The sequence below is a fragment of the Apteryx rowi genome, unplaced genomic scaffold, assembly GCF_003343035.1.
Source record: "Apteryx rowi isolate R43461 unplaced genomic scaffold, aptRow1 scaffold_115, whole genome shotgun sequence".
Classification (NCBI taxonomy): Eukaryota; Metazoa; Chordata; class Aves; order Apterygiformes; family Apterygidae; genus Apteryx; species Apteryx rowi.
In genome coordinates this window covers 1,625,197-1,645,357 of record NW_020447364.1, presented here as the reverse complement: position 1 = coordinate 1,645,357, position 20,161 = coordinate 1,625,197, and the positions used below count along the sequence as shown (strand labels likewise).

The 20,161-nt window shown below is 43.7% G+C and overlaps 1 protein-coding gene across 2 annotated transcripts in view; it reads right to left on the bottom strand.

The window, feature by feature from the left end:
* MAMLD1 (mastermind like domain containing 1) overlaps positions 1-20,161 on the bottom strand; it is an 82,661-nt gene that overhangs the window by 26,765 nt on the left and 35,735 nt on the right. The window contains exons 2-3 of one of the 2 annotated variants that reach the window (XM_026080226.1): positions 6,693-7,962; positions 6,265-6,479 (exon numbers count right to left, since the gene is read on the bottom strand). In XM_026080226.1, coding sequence (XP_025936011.1) covers positions 6,265-6,479; positions 6,693-7,962 — 1,485 coding nt within the window. Of the gene's footprint in view, positions 1-6,264; positions 7,963-20,161 lie in introns of both variants that reach the window. The other variant, XM_026080216.1, reaches the window with a different exon arrangement.

Genomic DNA, 20,161 nt, shown 5'->3' with positions numbered 1-20,161 from the left:
CAATTTTTTTTAGAGTTAATGCAGAACCGCGGTGCGATGGCACACTCTCCGCCGCTCACCGGCAGCTCGGCGAGGACCAGGAATACCGGTGGCACCGCACCCAAGTGCAGCCCGCCTGCTGGGTGCAGGGAAACTCCTTAAAGCAGCCTGTCGGGCTGCAATGCAATGACCTGTTTCTGAATTTCGGTGGGATAACTCACTCACCTTTCCATCTGAACGTGCACAGGACATAAGCACTACTTCCTCCTTTCTCTCGCCACCAAAAACTGGACACTACCACGTCAGCCCATACACACACCACTTTCTCATCCCGCAGGCAACGAAGTGAAAGACTTTCTAGAGTGCTTCCCGGCAGCCCTCACCGATATCTATAGTGCTACTGGAGTCTCTTTTTCTCTTCAAGTGGATTTTAATTTCTCCAGCATGAGATTCCCACAGAGTTGCCTAGGTCCTAAGTGCTAAACTGCTGACAGAACTTCTTCCATCCTACTAAAAAGATAGCGACTAAGAAGGGAAAGCGCACGCTGGACTGAGGAAAGTCCTTTGGCTTTGACGTGGCGTACACAGCAACTTTCGGAAACGAAAGGGTGGGCTCTGTATGCTGCCCTTGGAAAGATCTTGTCTGATTACAAACTTTTTCTCTGCAGATTACTCCCCCCCGGGCTGATGTGCCATGCGAAGTCCAAAACTGTTGCAGCTCAACAGACAGTGAAACTCTAAGGAATGATGAGTGCATTACGCAGAGCTGCTAGAAATGTCAAGGTCTGTAAACGTCCTAAAATACAGGCCAAAGAGCTGTGATGGTTAACACACGGCCACCGAGGCCCAGCTACAACAGGGAAATGCTTTGAAATACCCGTGATCTGACAGAAGACGTGAACATACACAATTAAAAAAACTAACAGGAAACAACAACAGAATAAGCAAATCAGATGTGAACTAAATTTAATATCTTGATTACTGCACTTCTGAAGATACTGCATCTCTATTGGCATGTTGAGGCCAAACGCCCCATCTCTTTACACAAGTTCACTCCTTACTTTCTAAAGCTTATCCTACAGGATTTATTTGCAGAGGAGAGAGGCAGAAGGGAGAAGACGGCAGTCGCACAGTGTCATTCGGGCTCCGTTGAGCCTCTCTTGAAAGAAGGCAGGGGAGACTTCTGAGTCCAAAAAAATATCAGCCCAGTTGCAATTGCACAAATAAATATAAATGCAGAAATGACCATTCAAGAAGTTGTTTTTACATCTGTGGAGAGGTCAAACTCCAGGCTCAGCCTTACTGCTCTCTGTAATCCAGATTCATCACCAGCTTCCTTTATTCGCCCATTCAAAGGCACTTAATTAGCTGAAGGGCTTGTTGCTTTGCCTTCAAAAGCTCTCCACTCCCTCAAAGGCTTTGCTTGGGTATTGTACTACCATTGCCCTTTGAAATCAAATCTGTTTTTCTTCTCCACGGCATTAGTAAAAGAAGAAAAAGTAATATTTTAAAAAATAAGAAGGAGAGAGACAGAGGAAGAGGGGGAGAGAGAGAAAGAAAGAGAAAGAGAGAGAGAAAGAAAGAAAAAGAAAGAAAGAAAGAGGGAAAAACCAAGCGGAACTTCTTTCAAAGTGGCTTTAAAGATAAGTTTGACACTTAAAGGAAAAGGGGGGACAGGATAGAAACCACAGATGAAATCTGGCCAGCCCTTTTGGTCTTATTAATACATGATACTGTAGTTGTTTTACATGTTTGGAAGATTCCTTGTGACATCTTGGAAATCCCAGATAAAACATCATTTTTGCCCCTGTTGTTATGGCAGGATTGCATGTACGCAGATGCAGTGGGCTGAGTTCTCTGCTGGCCAATCTGCACCAGCACTCGTAAATGCAAAACGCTGCTGAATCACAACACCCTCCCCAACGCTCACTGTGTGCAGACTTCCCATGGGCAGAAATGACTTTACTGAGCATAGGACACCAAGGAATCAGCCGGTGGTATTAGCATTTCTATGTTTATATTAAAAAAGCTATATTTTGTATTGCATTATATTTATTTAACCTTTAACATCAAAGCTCTGGGTCAGTTTGCTCTCTATAACAGTGCATTTCATCTTCAGTTTTGTTTCTATATTTGGAGAGCTCATGCTCAGAAGCAAGATTTTTAGTTTAATTTTTTTTCCTCGTATATTTAATCTAGCTCAGGGGTTTTGGTGTTTCTCTGCAACCTATAATTTACCCTGCCAACTCAGATACTGTATTTCTGCTTTTACCACAGTTAAAGAAGCACTGTCAAGTCCTTTTCCAAGGTTTTTTTAGTCTTCAGCATGCTCTTCACTCTCTCAAATGCAGTCCACACATAGCAAAATATAGCCATTAGCACTGCAAATTATATTGTTTTTCTCTCTGTTTCTGCTCCTATCTTTTTTCCTCTCCCATCATTTTTGGCACTGGAACTGAAGCAAACGTACCCTTCACTGGCAATCCCGTGCAACTATCTGGATGCCGGCAGGAATGCGGCGAGCTCCAAGAATAGCACGTTTGGTTGCTGCAGAGCAACTGGGGCTCAGCAATGCCTGATGCGCCACACCCAGCCAAAGGTTATTTATTATTTATGCCCCCCCAACACAAGCTGTTAAGTTGTGTTTGGTTTTTAAACCTTTTCCACACATACCAGGGGGTACCGCTGCCCTCCTCGCCAAGGCTCTAAAAGCTTACCTCGGACGAACATGGGGTTGGAAAACCAAGGGCCAGCCCCCCAAACAGCCCCTTTTACACCAGCCTGAATTCAGCTACAAAGATCACAGGCTCATTTTGCTACTTTTGAGGGAACCTTGCTTTCCATTTGTAAAGCCCACTTCTCTTCTTATATTGGCGGGAATAAAAGAACAGCTCTTCCGAGCGCAATGATGTTTTATCTGCATAGCTGAAGGGAGAACTGGGCCCAATATTTCTGACATGCCAGAATAGAAGATCTGCAAGTACAAACGGTATTTAGACATGATAATCCGGGAGATGCCCAACTACTCAACCTGCCTGGGCAAATGCAGCTTTTCCTGCACCCAGGAACTGCCAATAGCAAGTCAAGTGGCTAAGCGGTAAGCCCAGTAGATACTGTCAGATGGTTTTGGAGACCATCTTTGACTCTCTGGCATTTAATACCATCTTTATATTGTGGATTTATGCGTCCAGACCTTTGAGTGTAATTTCACTCAGCAAGCATTGGTACTACATGAGCAAAATGAAAACCTGAGCATATCCACAAGAGCAATGTTAGCACCACCAGGCTTTACAATACCACACAATGCAGACTGTCAGTGCCTAAATCAATATCTGTCAATGCTCAACAATAAAGACATAGTGCTTCAGATGTGAAAAGATTAGACGTTATCAAATTCACCAATTGTCCAGGCAATATGGATCTCGGGTGCAGACTGATTAAGCTTAAGAGATATATCATTAAGTGCAAAAATCACACAGCTGGGAGGCACTAGCAGTAACCCAGCTTTTGGAATGTAGAGTCTTTGCTTTAATACGCGTTAAAACAACAGCAAAAAAGCTCACTCTTTGGGTCTATGTCACAGCCACTGCTCTCTTCCCCATGTTGCTCTGCCTGCTACAAGGATCGAATTTCATGGTTTATTGTTCTCCCTCCAACTGGCCACCATCCACATTCTTCTTCTGCACAAAGCTGCACCTCTTGCTCAAAAGAAGAGAGCACTATGCCTTCTTTTTATAAATTTTAGTCACATTTACAAACACACACACAGAGTATGGAGATGACTTTTAAACACTAAACAACATTCCAGGGAATGCTGTTATTTTTCTTTCAGCATATTTCTGTGATTGAGGTTAAAAATGGGAATTTTCCACCAGACAGTTACTGATTTTTAAAGATGCAGAAGTTGTCTCTCCTGTCTTCTGAATCTTTAACTTTTTGCCTTCTAATGAAACAACTGATCCATGTTTGAAAAGTGCTGTTCACCACCAGCCTCAGTACAGAATTGCCACCAAGACTCTAAAAAGCTCAAATTCAGCTCTCAGGTACATTGCTGGAAATCAGAAACACCACCACTGACGCCACTGCCTTATAATGGAGTAAAATTGGCACAAAGCAAGTACGGTCCAAAATTTCAGTATCCATGTTTCAGTGTAAATAAGAAACTATTGCAGACAAGCAGGAGATCTACAGGCTAGATTCAAAGAAACAGTAAGTGTCCCAGATATGAGAACAGAAGCCCAGTAACTAGAATATTTTCTCCATGTCATTTTCTTTTATTTCCGCACTCAGGGTCCATTTTTTCTTATGTGATTTGCAATAAAATTATCAAAACCTAACAAAATGTTCTGCTCCTGAATATCCACCGTCTTTCCTAGGCAGCTTAACAGACTGTAAAACTGAAGCACTGTCATTCGGCATATAATTAATGTAATAAGTCTTACCTTGTAAAATCAGGGAGGCATCGTGTGCGTACCTAACTAGTCTGAAAACGTAAACTGCTCATCACCGTAATCATTGTCTTAACTGTCCTTGATCTTTACTGATAGCCCCCAAATTATAATAATTCTCTGACGGTAAGAATCAGCTAAAAATGCAGCCCAGGCAGTGCATTTGGAAAGTTACTTGAAGAGGGGCTATTTTGGCCAGTTAAAGAGACTCAGTGCAGGAATTTTTCTTCTGGTTCTTCTTGGCTAATCAGTGACGTAGGGTTTCAGAGGTGTAAGACAAAAATGCAAAGCAGGGAAAAGTAGGGCACAGGAAACCTCAGGAATCCACCAGGGACGCGGCAGTTCCACACACCCAGTGGGGGAGCCAGAGAAAAAATATATGCTCAAAGGTTATGGACACGCGATCGAAAGCGATCATGCTACTGCAGTTTAACAATTTACAAGCCATCGTCTGAGAGSGGGTAAACCCCGTGAGCGTATCCTCCACCCGCGCTGCCTGCAGAGCGGCACAGCTGAGGGGCAGGCATTCGCCGAGCCGCAGCAACTCGCTCACTTTCGGTCGTACGTCCATACTCTTAGATCCCAAGGCGTTGAAACCCTCTACCTTGTGTTTAACCGGGGTCCTACTGAACACAAGCAGGGTGCTCACATATTTAAAGTAACCTACTTGCTTCAGGCCTTTGTAGAATTAGGGGGCCTTACACTGATAACTCGTTGAAGTGAACACTCCATGCAACATTGCTGCTACACGTTATGTATTTGGATAAGCAAATTGAGCAAGCCACTGGCCCTTCCCAGCGGCCGCTTTCAAGCAGCTGTATAAAGCAAGGGAGTACTGAGCGTGCACAACCTGCAAAACTGTGAGTCGATCCCAAAATGGCACGGTGGAAACGCACCTCATTAATTTACCACTAAGGAGCTGACATTTAGTAACCATCCTCTTCTTTCTCATTGCTATCATCGGAAAAGGCTCCACTGAGTCACCCACACTGAAGAAACCCACCTTTGTGAGAAGGGATGATTTAGCAGTGAAGAAGAGCAATGAAAGCCAGGATCTGGACCGTGTCCCCCAGCTCAGCCCAGCTCTGGAGCAGCTCCCAGCAGAGCCTCAAAGCTCACCCCCTTCTGCCGGGCGAGAAGTGTTTCCATCCTTTGCCAGTATATTTGCGTTTACCGTCTCCACTGGTATTGCAGATCGGCAGAGGGTGGGCAATGGCCCTCATCCAAAGCAGGGCATTGCTCCCGGCAAATGCTGGTAACAGGTATTTCGAGTCTGCCTCTTTGCTATTCAGGAGCTGTATTGTTTGACCTGCTGTCCATGAAGGAGTCATATTTTAACTTCACTTCTCACCCCACCTGGTCTCTTCTAGCCTCAGAAGCATAGCACAGATGAATTTGGTCAAGGGCATTATGAAAAAGAAATTCTCTTTTAATGCCCACAGAAAAGATGATGTAAAACCTATTATAGGAACATCTCCACTGCTTACAACATAAGCTAAATAAGAACAACACCTATACATTTAAAAAATGATTTATTTCAGTAGTATGAAGTGTGCTCTGCCTAACGTGCTTTTCTTTTTGCCTAGCAGCATGAAGTTCTCCACTGCTAGAGGAGAGGAAAATCCATGAAGGAATTACAGTACATTTCACCAGAAGAAATACATAAAATAACTTCTGAGAACTCCAGGATGTTCTTACTGCCTTGTCCCTGTAAACACTGTGCTGACCCCAGAAGTTTAGTGATGTCACATTTGAAATACAAAGGAAAGCAAATATAAGAAAATGAATAACTCAGTGTTTTCACATAACCCCTATAAGATACAAGAAGTGTTCTCACCTGTCTGTTTTGAGTTGGCAGTGCAGCGGGCTGCATGTGTCTCTGCATCCGATGTGGCTGCATCAGTTGTCGAAACTGCTGCTGGAGGAACTGGCTGTTGTTAGTCTGCTGAGACTGTTGCGTGGCTGGAGATTGCTGCTGTTGCTGGAGATAGTGAATGAGAGACTGCTGCCCTTGTCCTGCTGTCATGGGGGACATCTTTTGAGTGGCTGACTCTGAGGCAAAGTGAGACAGTGGTTTGGTGTTATTGAAAGAAAACTGGTCTTGGCTAACAGGGCTCTCATTCACCAGACCTGGCTGTAAGCTACTGGATGGCTGTTGCATAATTATGTTCATATTTTTGGACTGGTTTGTAGTCATGGATTTAAAAAGCGAGCTCTGCATACTTGTGGGGTTGCTGGTGGGAGTGATGTTAGAAATTAATGTACCTTGAGGACTGAAGGGCTGCTGGTGCAGAGCCGGGCTTGACAGCTTTTCCGGCCTGTAAGGCGGAGAAGGTCCAGTGTTTGTAGAGGCCATGCTGGCAACCAAGTTGTTCTGTGGACTTTTGATATTGTTGGCCGGGATGCTGGCGGACGTCAGGGTGGGCAGCATGGCGCTCTGCGGGCTGAAAGGCTGCTGGTTCAGAGCTGGGCTGGAAAGCTTCTCCGACCCGTAGGGAGGAGAGGGCCCACTGGACGGGGTGCTGCTGGAAGCCATGCTTGAGAGCAGAGCGTTTTGAGGACTCTGAATATTGTTTCCTGGTAAATTATTAGAGGGCATGCCAGACACCATAACATTCTGGGGGCTGAAAGGTTGATGGTGTGGGGATGATCCTGCCCTGTAAGGGGGAGAGAGACCAGGAGGAGACATAGCTGGCCAGCTGGGAGCCTGAACTTGTTGCTTGGTAGTAGACACCTGCTTGCTAGCTGCGAGTTGCTTTAGCTGCTGCGCGTGCCAGTTGGAGCCAGGCATGCTGGGCAAGGGAACTGGAAGCATAGGTGGCGGCTGGCTCTTACCCGGGGCTGCTGTAGAGATGGGCGATGCGGCAGGTTTGTTTGAGGGAGGAACCTGGAAGCTAGCTCCAGCAGATGATGGTCTCATCTGAGGAGATCCTCTGCTGGCTGGATTGCAGCCTGGTGAAAAATCTTTGTTAGCAACATGGTTCTCCAAATGGGAAGTCTGCGGAGAGGACTTTGGAGGGGTACTTAAGCTCGGTTGAGAATGACTCAGCCCCAGTGGCTCTTCAGCCTTGCTGCCCAAAATCTTCTCCAGATCCAGGTCGTTGGGAGAAGGATCAGGCATTTTTGTCAGCTCTTCCAACAGATCTTGCAGTTCTTGGTCCACAGCCTGTAAGTTGTTTCCTTTCTCATCATAGTGGACAATGTTATTATTCTGCCCTCCTATAGACCCCTTCTGGTTTATTTCTGTGTTGGGTGGGACTGGAAAAGGAGAACCAATGCCGCTGCCGTTCAGGTGGTTGCTTTCCAGGAGCACCGAGTGACCTGCTACTCCCAGGGAGGAAGCGCTGTGGCTGGTGGAGAACGGCGAATTCTGCATTTCCGGACACGCCACATTGGGATTGGTACCTTGGCCCATGGAAAGGGTTACATCATCGAGACAGAGTCTTTTATTGTCATTGGGGAAAATGACATCAGGCACACCACCGGAGGCAGGAGAGCTATCATCTTCCAGTTTTCTTTTAATGGATCCCTGTAACTGGAAAAAATAAAAAAAGGAAGAAGAAAGGCTCTGTTATTGACCTTATTCTAACATGCTCTGAAGCTCCACACTTTAAAACTGAGACAGAGATACTGAAAATTAAATCACACAATTAAAAAACCAATCATGTGAGACAAATTCAATCAGGATTTAAGTGGGTGCAACTTCACTGAAATCAGAAGAGTTATAGTCACACAAAGGCTAAATCTGACATGTTGGTCTTAAAACAGATGTTAAAGCTATAAAATATTGTCTGTAATGTGAACTGTAATAGAAGTTTTTTAAATAGTTTCTGGTACCATTTCAATTACGACATTATACTCCCTGCATAACAAACATGCCAACATTTTTATGGTAACATTTTTTAGGTCTAAACAATGGCACATCTGAATGAAATCACAGATTGAATTTAGTGACCTTCTGCCAGTGGCTCAGATTAAATTCAGACCTGAGAAAACTAAATTGTTTTACATTCTTTATAGGCAGTGCATCTGAAATAACTGGCATACTTTCTAAACAAACCAAACCAAAAAAAATCTCAACTATCTAAGCAGATTTTCAGCTTTCAAGCTTCCTAATCACAGATGTTTTATATTTTACAAAACAGTAAATGACAGCAAAAAACCTTAATTTTTGTTTGTTTTTGTAAATCTATGGCAGTATGGGCTTCGTTCTGTTGAGGAATTGCAATTCATTCATAAAAATTGAAATGTTAATGTTAATATCATGATCATCAAGAAATGGTAGAGTTGTAAATCTTGGGAAAAAACCTTCCTTATACAATATATGTAAAGAAAGTGAAACTGAAAACAATGTCTCTGACATTAATTCAGTGAGGTACGGCAATCTCTTCTAAATATAATTATCTGTGGCTTTCATTCTTAACATCCGTGACCTGTATGTCATAGGATTAATCAGACATTAACATTGCTGCTTCAAGTTAAGAGAATTAGAATTATGTTCTTGTTTATCAATAGAGGGAGATGGCATTTAGAAAAGTATCTAATCAGCAATGGGAAAACCATAGAAGGTCACTATTCCTCTTACAGTAAAGCCTCTCCCAGCCTTAGGCTACAATTAAAAGGGCTGCTAGTCATCTAAGGCCATGAAAAAAATTCATATCCAATAGCAGTTCCTACCATGAGAAGGACCCCTCTGCCCAACCCCAGTGTAACCCTGTCAACGCTGCGGCTGTGGGGGGCATGAGTAACTTCTAAATTTTACACTAAACACATCTCAGTTGTGCCTAAGAGTCACTGCTGTCAATGGCCAGCGGCTTCTGTGCTCCCGGACATCACGTACCACCACTGTAACTGGATGCTCATCACAGGGTGCTTGGAAGCTGCGGGGCACAAGGCAGGCACGTGTCGAGTGGACCATTATTAGTGTCCAGTTTACATAGATATTTGGAGGAGAGTGAGAGAACACGAGTTAATTCTACCTGACAGTCAGGGTGCTGACAGATGGAAAAGCAGGTCTGCATACTACAGAGAGCTTCTGCATCAGGTTTTGAAAGGAATTCATCTACCCTCCATCAACAGACACAGAAGTTTTGAATGGTATTGTTGGCAAAGAGACCTTTTAACATGGCTGTTTTCCATGTCTCCTCCAAGTGTTGCCCCTTACCAGAGAAATCAGTGCTTCTGCAACCTCCCAGTTGCATTGCTTTAACATGGGTTGTGCTTGAAAACCACTTGCAAGTTACAGCTGGTGCAGAATGGGGACATCGGCTTTCAGTGTAATGCTCACTGGTTACCTGACAGCTCAGCTGCCTGCTCTTGCCTCCCCTCCTTGGTCTGCAGTGCTACACGTGGTTTGAATCTTTGCTCTGCGAGAGACTGCCTTTGCACCACAGCCAGAGACAGCTAAAGCATGAGTGATTTGATTATTCCTCTGGCTTGATGGGGCCAAAATTTGCTTAGCTTTAGGAAATGGAACAAGGCCTAAGTCTTTTCCCAAGTGTTGGTCTAATGATGGATGAATTTATTTTCCTTCATTTTCTTTGATAAAACTAAGGCAGAGTTGCATGTTTCAACAGATGTTGCACTGTGTAGGCTGAAACATGTTGGTAGGGCACAACTACTTACATTTAAACCCAGACACGTATTGAGAATCCTTACAGCAGCTTCACATGTCCAAAATAAACACAGACTGTTCCCAAGTTGCACCCTGGGAAACTTCAAGCAGGAACTGGTGGGGGATCTCCCATACTTGGCCAGCTGACATGCTGGCATACATGCCCTTGCCAGTGCTTCTTTTGCCATAGGACGTTCCTATGCTCTGAGTTACTGGGGAGAAATTTGGGCTTTTTAAACACTTAGAAAACATATTTTCTAACTGTTGAACTGGGGAGTAAACGTGATGGGATGGCTAGCCCTCACGAGAAGCCTGGCTGGAAGAGGTCTGGTGAAATTAGCTGGGTTTTACATTCCCTTGGAAAGTAAGACTTCTATTTCTCTGTCGAATATTTGCACACGGGGACCATTAAACTCAGAAGACCAACTTCCCTCAGTGCAGGCAGGTATAACTTGATAAAATTCAACAGTGTTGCATTTTTTAAGATAGATGACTACAGCCTAGTATTTGAGAGATAAAGATACCATCTTTAAAATGGACTAAACAAATCATAGAAAAATTTTGGTTGGAAGGGGCATCTGGAGATCATTAGCCCTCTGCTCCAAGCACATCACAAATGAGAGAGAGAAAAAAAAAAAGAAGACAGTATTTTACGAGGCACTTAAGTATGAAATACCAACCATGTACAGAAATCTCTCCTTGGGCTGGGGAGGTAGCTAAAAGGTTTGCTTAAATATTTCACATGCAAACGCACGTGCTTGTTACTCTCATGCAGCACACTGGGCAGTTGCTATCTCTGTTAGGAGCCTGCTAGACTTTTCTCCCCAGCTCCCAAAGTCCTCTTCGAATGCTCTCCATTAACATGCCACAGTGGCTGTGCGACAAGTGCAGGGGAGAGAAACGCCGTTTCCGATTACAGAGACTCTGAGCTCAGGGACTCGCAGCAACAGCGGCAGGAGTTCATTGAGGATGTGCTAAGACTTTTAGGACCAGGAGCCTCTGATCTAACTAATTCAAGAATCTTCTTGTTGCAGATCCTTATCATTCGCCCAGCGACTCTCAGACATCTCGAGACCCTCCCCTTAAAGCCTATGTATCCTTTTCTAGACTCTTCCCGCGCTAAAGCCATTTTTACTGCCTGTTTCCCTCATCCGGCCCTGGACCTCCTAGGAAGGAGCTGACTTACTCCAGCTCTTTCTCCTGTTTTCTTGAGACGACTTCTGATGTTTGACAATATCAACAGAAATGAGGAGAGCACCAAAATATGCTCTTCCCTTTCTCCGTTGATTAGTGTACCGGGCAGCTCTTTTCCAAATCAAATACCTGATAAGTGAATATAAACATTTTCATAAACACATAAACACATGCAATTAAGCTGGCTGAGGATTGTATATGGCTCAGAATGTGAAAGCTTCATTCATACGTGCAAACAAGGACTAAGCAGACAAGCCACGAATGGGCTCTTGTGACCTTGTCAAAATTGATTAAAATACATTAGCATGCACACGCTAACTTCTGTTCAGGAATACCTGGGAAACAAATGCAGATCCTCCGATTTGGGGAATATCAGATTGTGAGGTCTCCATTAGCTCAGGTCTGCTTTTAAAAGTGAGACTGACATGATCCCAGCACTACTACCATCTCAAAATGAAAAGGCTGTGTTTCTGGGAAGGGCCCAAGTTACAAATGAGTAGCACTGCTAGCTCATAATGGTAGTATAACCAGAATAAATAATAACTGTTTACACTGCTCCTTCCAAGGAAGCTATACAGCTGTGGTTGCAAACATCTAATTTGTCACACACTACCTCTTAGTGCAGAAGCAATTCTCTACATGTGGGCAGAGCTCTCTGCAGGCTTTCTGTTGTGCAAGGAAGAAAAGGCAGACGCAGCAAGCTAAACTAGTCCTGTCGGCACCTTCTCCTAGACCAAGCTCTCTAAATTTGCCCACCCAGGGTCACTTTTGGCATCAGGCGCTTTCCAACCATTGAAGGTGGTGCTGGCCTTCAGTGACTTGCCGTGTCTCAAGGAACGGAGAAAGGAAGGCTGGAAACGGTGAAAACCGAAGCAGAGAGATTAAATTGTTAATAAACACACACTGGGGTGGTTCCACTGGATTTCAGCAACCAATGGAACGAGCTGCCCTGAGCTGGCTCCCTGCCCTGCCGTCGCTCAGCTTCCTTTCTCTCTTTAATATATAAACTGTCCTCCGTTACCGTTACCGCTCTCCATGTGAGTCAGCCTGCCCCACGGCCCTGCTGCCAGCCCCCGTTAATTCTCCAGCCATCACTCGTTCCTTTGCCTGCACGATATCTGGAAGGAATGAGCCACCGCGGCCCGCACCGGCGAACCTGGGAAACCTCGCTTCCCCCGGCGGCGCTGCTGCGGCGACCGCCGTCCATTAGAAACCAGACAAATCTACAGCAACGGCAGGAGATTCCTATTTAGGTCAACTTAATGCAGCGATGAGAGAGAGGAAAAACGTTAGGCGAGGTAGTTCTGTGCCTCTTCCTGGCTTTCGCAGCGTGTCAGAGATTCGAGCCTGATTTACAGCAACCACAGGGCGCTGATTATTGATCTCCGGCCACCCCACCCCACTCGCTGTCATCGAGAGATCCAACCTACAGCAGCGATTCCCACACCCACACGGCCTCCTCAAGTGAGACGCAGCCTGGTAAGACGCTGCCATTTTGAAACAGCGTCTGTAGGGACCATGCCGTGCTCTTCTTCAGCTTCGAGTTCAAAGTAATTGCTGTTTGTCCATAATTACTGGAGACTCTCTTGATCTAACAGCCTGAGGTAGAGCGACCCATGACTGGGATACCCAGAACGGTAGTCAGAGAACCTGCTTTCACTGGGACACCCTTGTAACCCTTGGGAAGCCCTCGGTGCTGGCTTTTTCTGTTTCTTTGGCTAAAGAAAAGAGAGCAGTGACCGTAAGAGAAGATGGAGAAGGTGGGGAGAATTTCAGAGTTCCTTCTCAGATACTGGGATTTGCCAGCGTGCTGGCAGTTTTACACAAAGCTTTCCACAGCAAGACACCGGTGCCTGAGAAACCTGGGGACGCCAGGTCAGCAACGGGTTGCTAAGACTTAGCACATCTGAATAATCCCGAGAGAGAGCATGTTCAGTTTTTGGTGGAAGGGCTGTTGAGCCTAAGAGGAGGAGGCCAGATCTGCTTCGGCACATCAACCTGCGAATTTTAGCATCCCCCTGAGACTCCAGGGCAGACCAGGGCTCCAACCCTCCTTTTTTCAAGATATTTTGCAAATTGTTTCCCCCCACCCCCCAAAGTATAAAATTGGAGTCTAAGGTTTGCTCAACTGAGCTGACCGGAGAATGTATCACTCGCTGTCTGTCTCTTTCAAACACGAGACACTGCCAAAACTAGAAGTATGTGTTTGCCAGAGGCAAACTGTTTGCAGCATTCAGCCATCAAGACTTCAGTCTCTTGTGGCTTCAACAAGCTTCAACGAGAGCTATCTGCCCATCAGCCCAAAATGGTTCTATCTGTTCTGACAAAAACAGTCATGTAATGAGAAAATGAACCTGGCAATTTTCCATATAAAACAAGAAAACTTCACAAATTTTTCTCCTGTGCCCTAAATACACAGTTTGGAAGGATTTGTGCTCTGTAGTTGCTTATTAATTTACAATCTAGGTAGAATTTGATGACCTACCAATCTTTTAGGACAGTTCACAGGAAAAAAAAAAAAGTGACAATTCCACCCTGGGTTTGATGTCTGGAAAGTGGATCTGATATAACATTACCTTTTTAAATGGCAGCAGTTACTTGCAGCCCTGCTTGAACTAGCACATGTGCTGTTTTCGGTAGCAGGCTGGCTTGCACGTGAGCAATAACACCCAAAATACTCATGGGCAAAGATCCCATTTAACTCAAGCAGAACCTGTCACTGCATTAAGAATTCAGCATGTTCAGCACATCTGCAAAGTTTCATTCTTACAGGCTGACTGCAATTTGGTAAAAGAAACTCATATGTCTGAATCCAAGAAAAAATGCCTTCTCCTGACCAGTGAGTAGCCAAAGCAGTCCCTGACTACCAGGAACAAAAAAAGTATGTTTTATCACACATCTCAGAGTGTACAAAGCTACAAGAAGAACTCAAAGGGGCTTAAGCAATGAAAACTACCACTCAATTTGTCTGTACTAGATTAAGAGCAGGTTAAAAGGATGTGTTTCCTATTCCTTTCAGCTGGTAGACCCTTCTGATTTCAAGTGCCTTCGGCATGGGCCAAGATAAAGTTGTCATTTCGTATTGTCAGAAAATGATCACAATACGATCCTAAGCTTTCAGAGATGTGTCTCACTTTGCTTAAACGTAATAATATCCCAGTTCCTCAATTAAGGAGTACCAGAGGGAAGTCTTCTTTGGGAACTGCTGGGTATTTGTAGGCTGGAAAGATGGCAGATCCATTCATAGTGAGGCGTGGTGGTGGCGAAAGGATTATGAATAGGGAAAATTCACAGGGGTGGATTTCCTTCTATTCATTGTGCTCATGGAAATATGCAGTTGGAGGGGAGGATGTAGGAAGAGGAACTGGGGATGTAAATAGTCATTTCACCCATGAAAGAACATTGGTTATTAGCTAGCTTGAATGTATTATGTGGATTCTTTTTATTTGGAACTACAGCTTCTTCCCAATTTATAATTTGCAGTGGAAATATAAAATCTGCCATCTTCTAAAACAATCATATATTAACATAGATTGAAAATTGCTACTTAAGCTATACACATGTAAAATGACTCCTAAATACAGCTGCTCCATTTGTAGAATTCAATCTACATCAGTGGAGCAAACACTGTTCGACTTGGCGGGAGCATGCTGTGACCCCTTGGCCCCTTGGCCCTCTATTGTCACCACGCATTGCCATCCTCTCAAGTTATTCCCTCAGTTAATCAGCCTGGGTCTTAGAAGGAAACCAAAACTGTGTTAAAAGAGCAAGCAAGAAAATAAAGGTGTGTTTTCCCTTAATAGGGAGTATCGCCACCTTTATTAAGTTGCAATTCTAAAAACACAGCAACTAGCAACATACTTTCTCTCAAGCGCCTGCATGCGTTGCCTGAACCTGTGCCAACAGACCACATTTACATTGTCAGAGCCCACGACAAGAGGTTTTGCTTGTATATACCGTCACTCCAGAGCTGAGGATCTATTCTCTTCCCCTATCACATTGCTGCAGTACAAGAAGGTGACTTATTTTACTATTAAATGTACGTAAGCTTTTAAATGGTGACTGCTGGTCTGTCACTTTCTTTTGTCTAGTTTGTCTTCTTCCCCAAGTAACCGTGTGACTTCGGAAGTAATCCTGGCTGAAAATACTTAGAACTGCATGCTTTAGCTGGTAAGTACAAAAATCCAAACATCATGACTAGACAAACTCAGAAGGACGTGATCTTACAATATCCCTAAACCACAGAAACTAACAGGAAATTCAACCTAGACTAGCAAGAGTGTTACGTTTTATCTTTTTTATAATTTTTAATCACAAATTAAAAGAAATACTATGACTATGGTTTTCTCATATTGATTTGTGTGAATGCAGTTAAGCTCATGATGGGCTACACAGGGCCAAGTCAGTGAATAAGGTTCTTCTGATTACTCTCGTGTAAAATTACAGGCAACATCACCAACGTCAATGTGAAGATGCCAACGTACAATCAGTTCCAAGGAGAGAGAGAGAAAAAAAAAAAGAATATACCAATTATATGCCACGAATATACCTAATTCTCCAGCCCACATAAGCCAGTCTCACACAAGAGACGGTAATGCTATAAAGAAAAAAAGAAAGAAAGAAAGAAAAAAGAACTAGCAGTTAGCTTTGCTACTTTTCAGCTCAGAATTACCAATCTCACTTTAAAGGCACCAACAGAGATCTTGCCCTATCAAAACAAACGATCAGAACCTTCCTATCTTGTCTTTCCTTAGTAATTCATCTGCTTTCCGTATTAATGACATTGTTAAAATGGAAATTTTTTCAGGGGAAAAATTGCTGTTGACAAATGGATCTGGATGAACAGGACTAGTGCATGCTCCTGTGTTGTACTGCTAGCAGAAGATTTCTGTACAGATGCCTCTTAATTAGTCATCTGCAGACTTAGAGCAATCATGTCATGCATATTGTGTGGCTGTAACTTCCACGTTCCATCTAATGACAAGTGTTATTAACTAGACAGCTGAAGACAGGAGAAGTTCTCTGCCTTTCTGTTTTTTGAGCTGTAGTACAAGAGCATTTCTTTCATATCTGGCTGTAAATCAAGATCAATCTTAGACTCAATGCCTTTCCATCACTATTACCTCATCTTACCTCAGTTTTAATACCAGCAGTATTGTTTTATATCTTTTTTTATAGTCCATTAATTTCAAAGTCCTCTGGAACACTTTGCAATAATTTTGTAGACTACATTAATTTCTCATGGCAATAGCTAGGCTGGTGAATTGCAGATACTCTCAACCGAGCAAGTGGTGATGTTTCTGCTACTTTGGTCTACTGGGATTTTAAAGATACTTTTCTTGCTTCTTTTCTAGCCCCTAACACTGGCTCAGTCATGCAATTACCACAAGTCGACAGGATCTAAGTATTAGAAACAAACTGTGTGAATTCCTGAATTATAAAGTAGTATTTCTGCTAGATATTGCATTATTTTTTTAAATCCGGGAAGACTTACTCCTGCAGTTTTACCAGACTACAGGTTCCCTTTTGTCAAAAGCTATGGTGGGGGAGTTAACAGCCTGCAGGCAAAGCCTTCAATTAGGTCAAACCTGGGGCCAAAAAGTTCTCTTAAGTTCTCAGAACAGTAAAAAACAATGGGATTTCAGTCTGAAAAAACAAGGCATTTTTCTATCAACAGCTGAAATACTTCTACTTATTCCCCCAAAGAATAATAGCTCTAACCCTACCTGTGTGCCTGTTCCTGAAAGCTAATGCTGGGTGGCAGTGCGCTGCTATGTGGCCTTCTACTCACTTTCTGCATTGAAAGTAATGCATTACCTGCCCCAGAGCACTACACTAGACTAAGCAAGGGACAAAATATTTAAAAGAGCAGTTTGAAGTTTCTTCTAAGTGGTATCAGAAACTGGAGCACAACTCTGAGAAAGGTGGTACAAATGGGCAAGTCAGGGAAACTTTTTGGTCTGAGCTGCTCCTCTCCTGCACATTTATGCAGTTCCTTAGTCAGCCTCTTGGAGCTTCCTTTGTGTTTCAACATACGAAACAATAAACAGCACATTGATTAATACAGAACCATAAAAACAAGCCTCGATTAAATTAAAAAGGTCATGAATCTAGTGAATCTCTCATGGTACGTGGGTGTAGAGGGAAGCCTGTCTAAAGCCAGAAGCAGGAATGTTTTGTAGAGCAAAAGACTCTAGGAATGAATATTTAATTTGTCTCTGACTACCTCATTTTATCCTCCGCTTTCATCTTTCCCTCCACAGCAACTCCACTATTCTCAGTGTGCATTAGCTGGAATAGCAGCATGGTTCACTGGCAACATGTTATTTGTAGGCTTCTTTCCTGGATCACTGAGAAGACTGTGAGAAGGAGCTCTGGCTCCTCCAACATGCACTCTTTGAAAGGTGCCTGTTACTTACACTCAGGAAGTACCCAGGGACCTTTAAAGGGCTTCTGCCAAATAGTGACACTAAAAAACCAAAACCAGACACACACCATCACCCCACCCCTGAAGCCCTCCTCCTTTATAAGGTGGTTGAAATCTTGGCCTCAGTGAAATAAATATTTTAGGCCACTGACTTCAGTGGGGATGGGATTTCACTCTTTGCTCTTTTACTACAACTGACTAAAGGAGTGAATTAAAAATGTGCAGGACTTGGAGAAATTTTCTCCAACAGAAAAGGCAATGCTTAAGTTACTCAGTTTTTAACCACAGTTTTTCAACTTGTTATAGATAGCAGTTCCCCTCTGTCCTAGATGCAATGTTAATCACGCATTCATCACTGCAAATTGACAACATAAATGCTGACTTGTGCAAACAGTGTTAGAGAAAATGGTGTTCTTGCTGCAGAAGTGAATTACAGAGCCTTTCAAGCTTTCTACACTTCTCAGTTTTATGTAAACCCTAATTTCTAAGCCTTTGTTCTGCCTTTAAAGGTCACACAGTTGAAAGCTATGAAGCATAGCACGCATTCCCACTGATATTAAAATACTGTTTACTAAATCACACATTTAAATGTAAAGAAGAAATTGTTTGCAACCTACTGTGTTAATAAGAGATGATTTATCAGACAACATGTTTCCAAGCATCAACATGTGGAATGTAAAAATCTGACCTTAATCACATGAAGTGATTTTTTTTGTATTTTGAAGTCTCCATGCTGCCATCCAATCACACTAACTTCTGATAACACCCTGTTTGACTGATTAAACTCTTAATCTTGCCAATGCTTTACTTCAAGAATACAAGTGGTCTTTTTGGATTTGAGCATATGATTGCGCATTTGAAATATTAGGGTTTCATTTGCATATTCAAATTGCAAAACTGCATCTTCCCTTTGTCTGTGTAAAGCCAACTATAAGCACTCCAAATGCTAAACAACAACCGTAGAATTGGACAGTATTTTTAGCATCTCTATGGTGCACTTCTATCTTTAGCCACTATGTTCAGAAACAATCCCACCAGGACACTGCATAGCTAACATAGCTTTGTCTCTTCACCACATTCAATTTTCCTCCCAAAACACAGTGAAAGGAAAGTAGACTACAGAACAGGTCAATTCAGGACCAGCCAAAGTTGCCTTAGATGCACTGTCTTGAGCAGGGCAGAAGCATACCAAAGGATTAAAACAGGACTTTGCATCCCGGGTGCACTATGGGAATGACTGTGCAGGAGGGACGGGGGCTGCCATGACCTCCTCCAGGGAAAACACAGCTCTGCGCTACTCCGAGTCTGCACTGTGCAGATAAATCAAGGCCAGGGAAGGAGTCCTGCATGAAGTTTCATAGCAGGATGTGCCCACGGGTTCACGGCAAATTTCTGGTCAAAGTTAACCCCGAAAGAGAAGTTAATAATTGAACGTGCCAAATCATCACAATTTCTAAATCCAGCCGCATCTTGTTTTTACAAAGAGGTATCTTAAACCAGTGAGCCATTTTATTAGACTCACGCTCACGTAACAAAAACACGTGTTCGCTCTTGAGTGCCAAGTATCATGCTGGAGGGTTACCAACCCCAGCCGCTGACGGGGAGCCAGGCTGCAGTTATCTGTCGCAACAGAAGAGGTGGCTGGGAACGCAGAGCAGGAAGCACGCTCCTCGGCTCGGGAGCGCTTCGCACCGTCCTGCCTCTTTGCAAAGCTCTGTGAAGGAGATGCACTGTTGGGGAAAGGAGAGCCTGAAACTCTCTGCTGTCTGCAGCCGAACCACCTCACGGCAGCCTGCTGAGCAGCCCGGGCACGGCCCCATGCTTGCTCTTGCATTCCCTAGAGGTAATTTTGAAAATGGCTGAAGCATCACCAGTTGCAAGACCCAACCATAGCAGCTGGGGCAAGTCAGCGTGCGTAGGAAATGTTTTAGTGTCAGCTGGATGAGGTATTTCAGAACTACAGGTTCACCACAAAGAGAGAACAAACTCATTATGGGAACGGCTGTGTTAATCAGACGATTAATCTTTGAACCTCCAAATCTGACAGGGCAGGAGCTGCATAAGGAGACAAGAGCCTCTGATACCTCGACTTACAGAAGACGACCTTATGGGATCCCGTATGTCCTGCTAATAGTGAAGGAAAGAGAATTATGTGAAGGGACTCTTTTTTTTTGATTAAGTGCCTTAGCTGAGGTTTGCAGATGAGCCTAGGAGAACTAGACTCTTGGCTCCAATTTAATTTCCAGGAAACATGATAACCTGAAATCCCTTAGGAAACCTTAGGCCTTGTGAATGTTTCACAAATGGGCTCCCCATTTCCCAACTGACACCTATCTTCTCTCCCATTACTACATGGTATCCAACACTCTGTTATTAAAATTCTTTACATGATAATGGGGCTTCTCAAATAAATTGTTTTCATTAGCTTCCTCCGCCCTACCACAGGTATGGCCGCATGCCTGGGGAGTATGAAAACCGGGCAAACACAGCGTCAGGGCT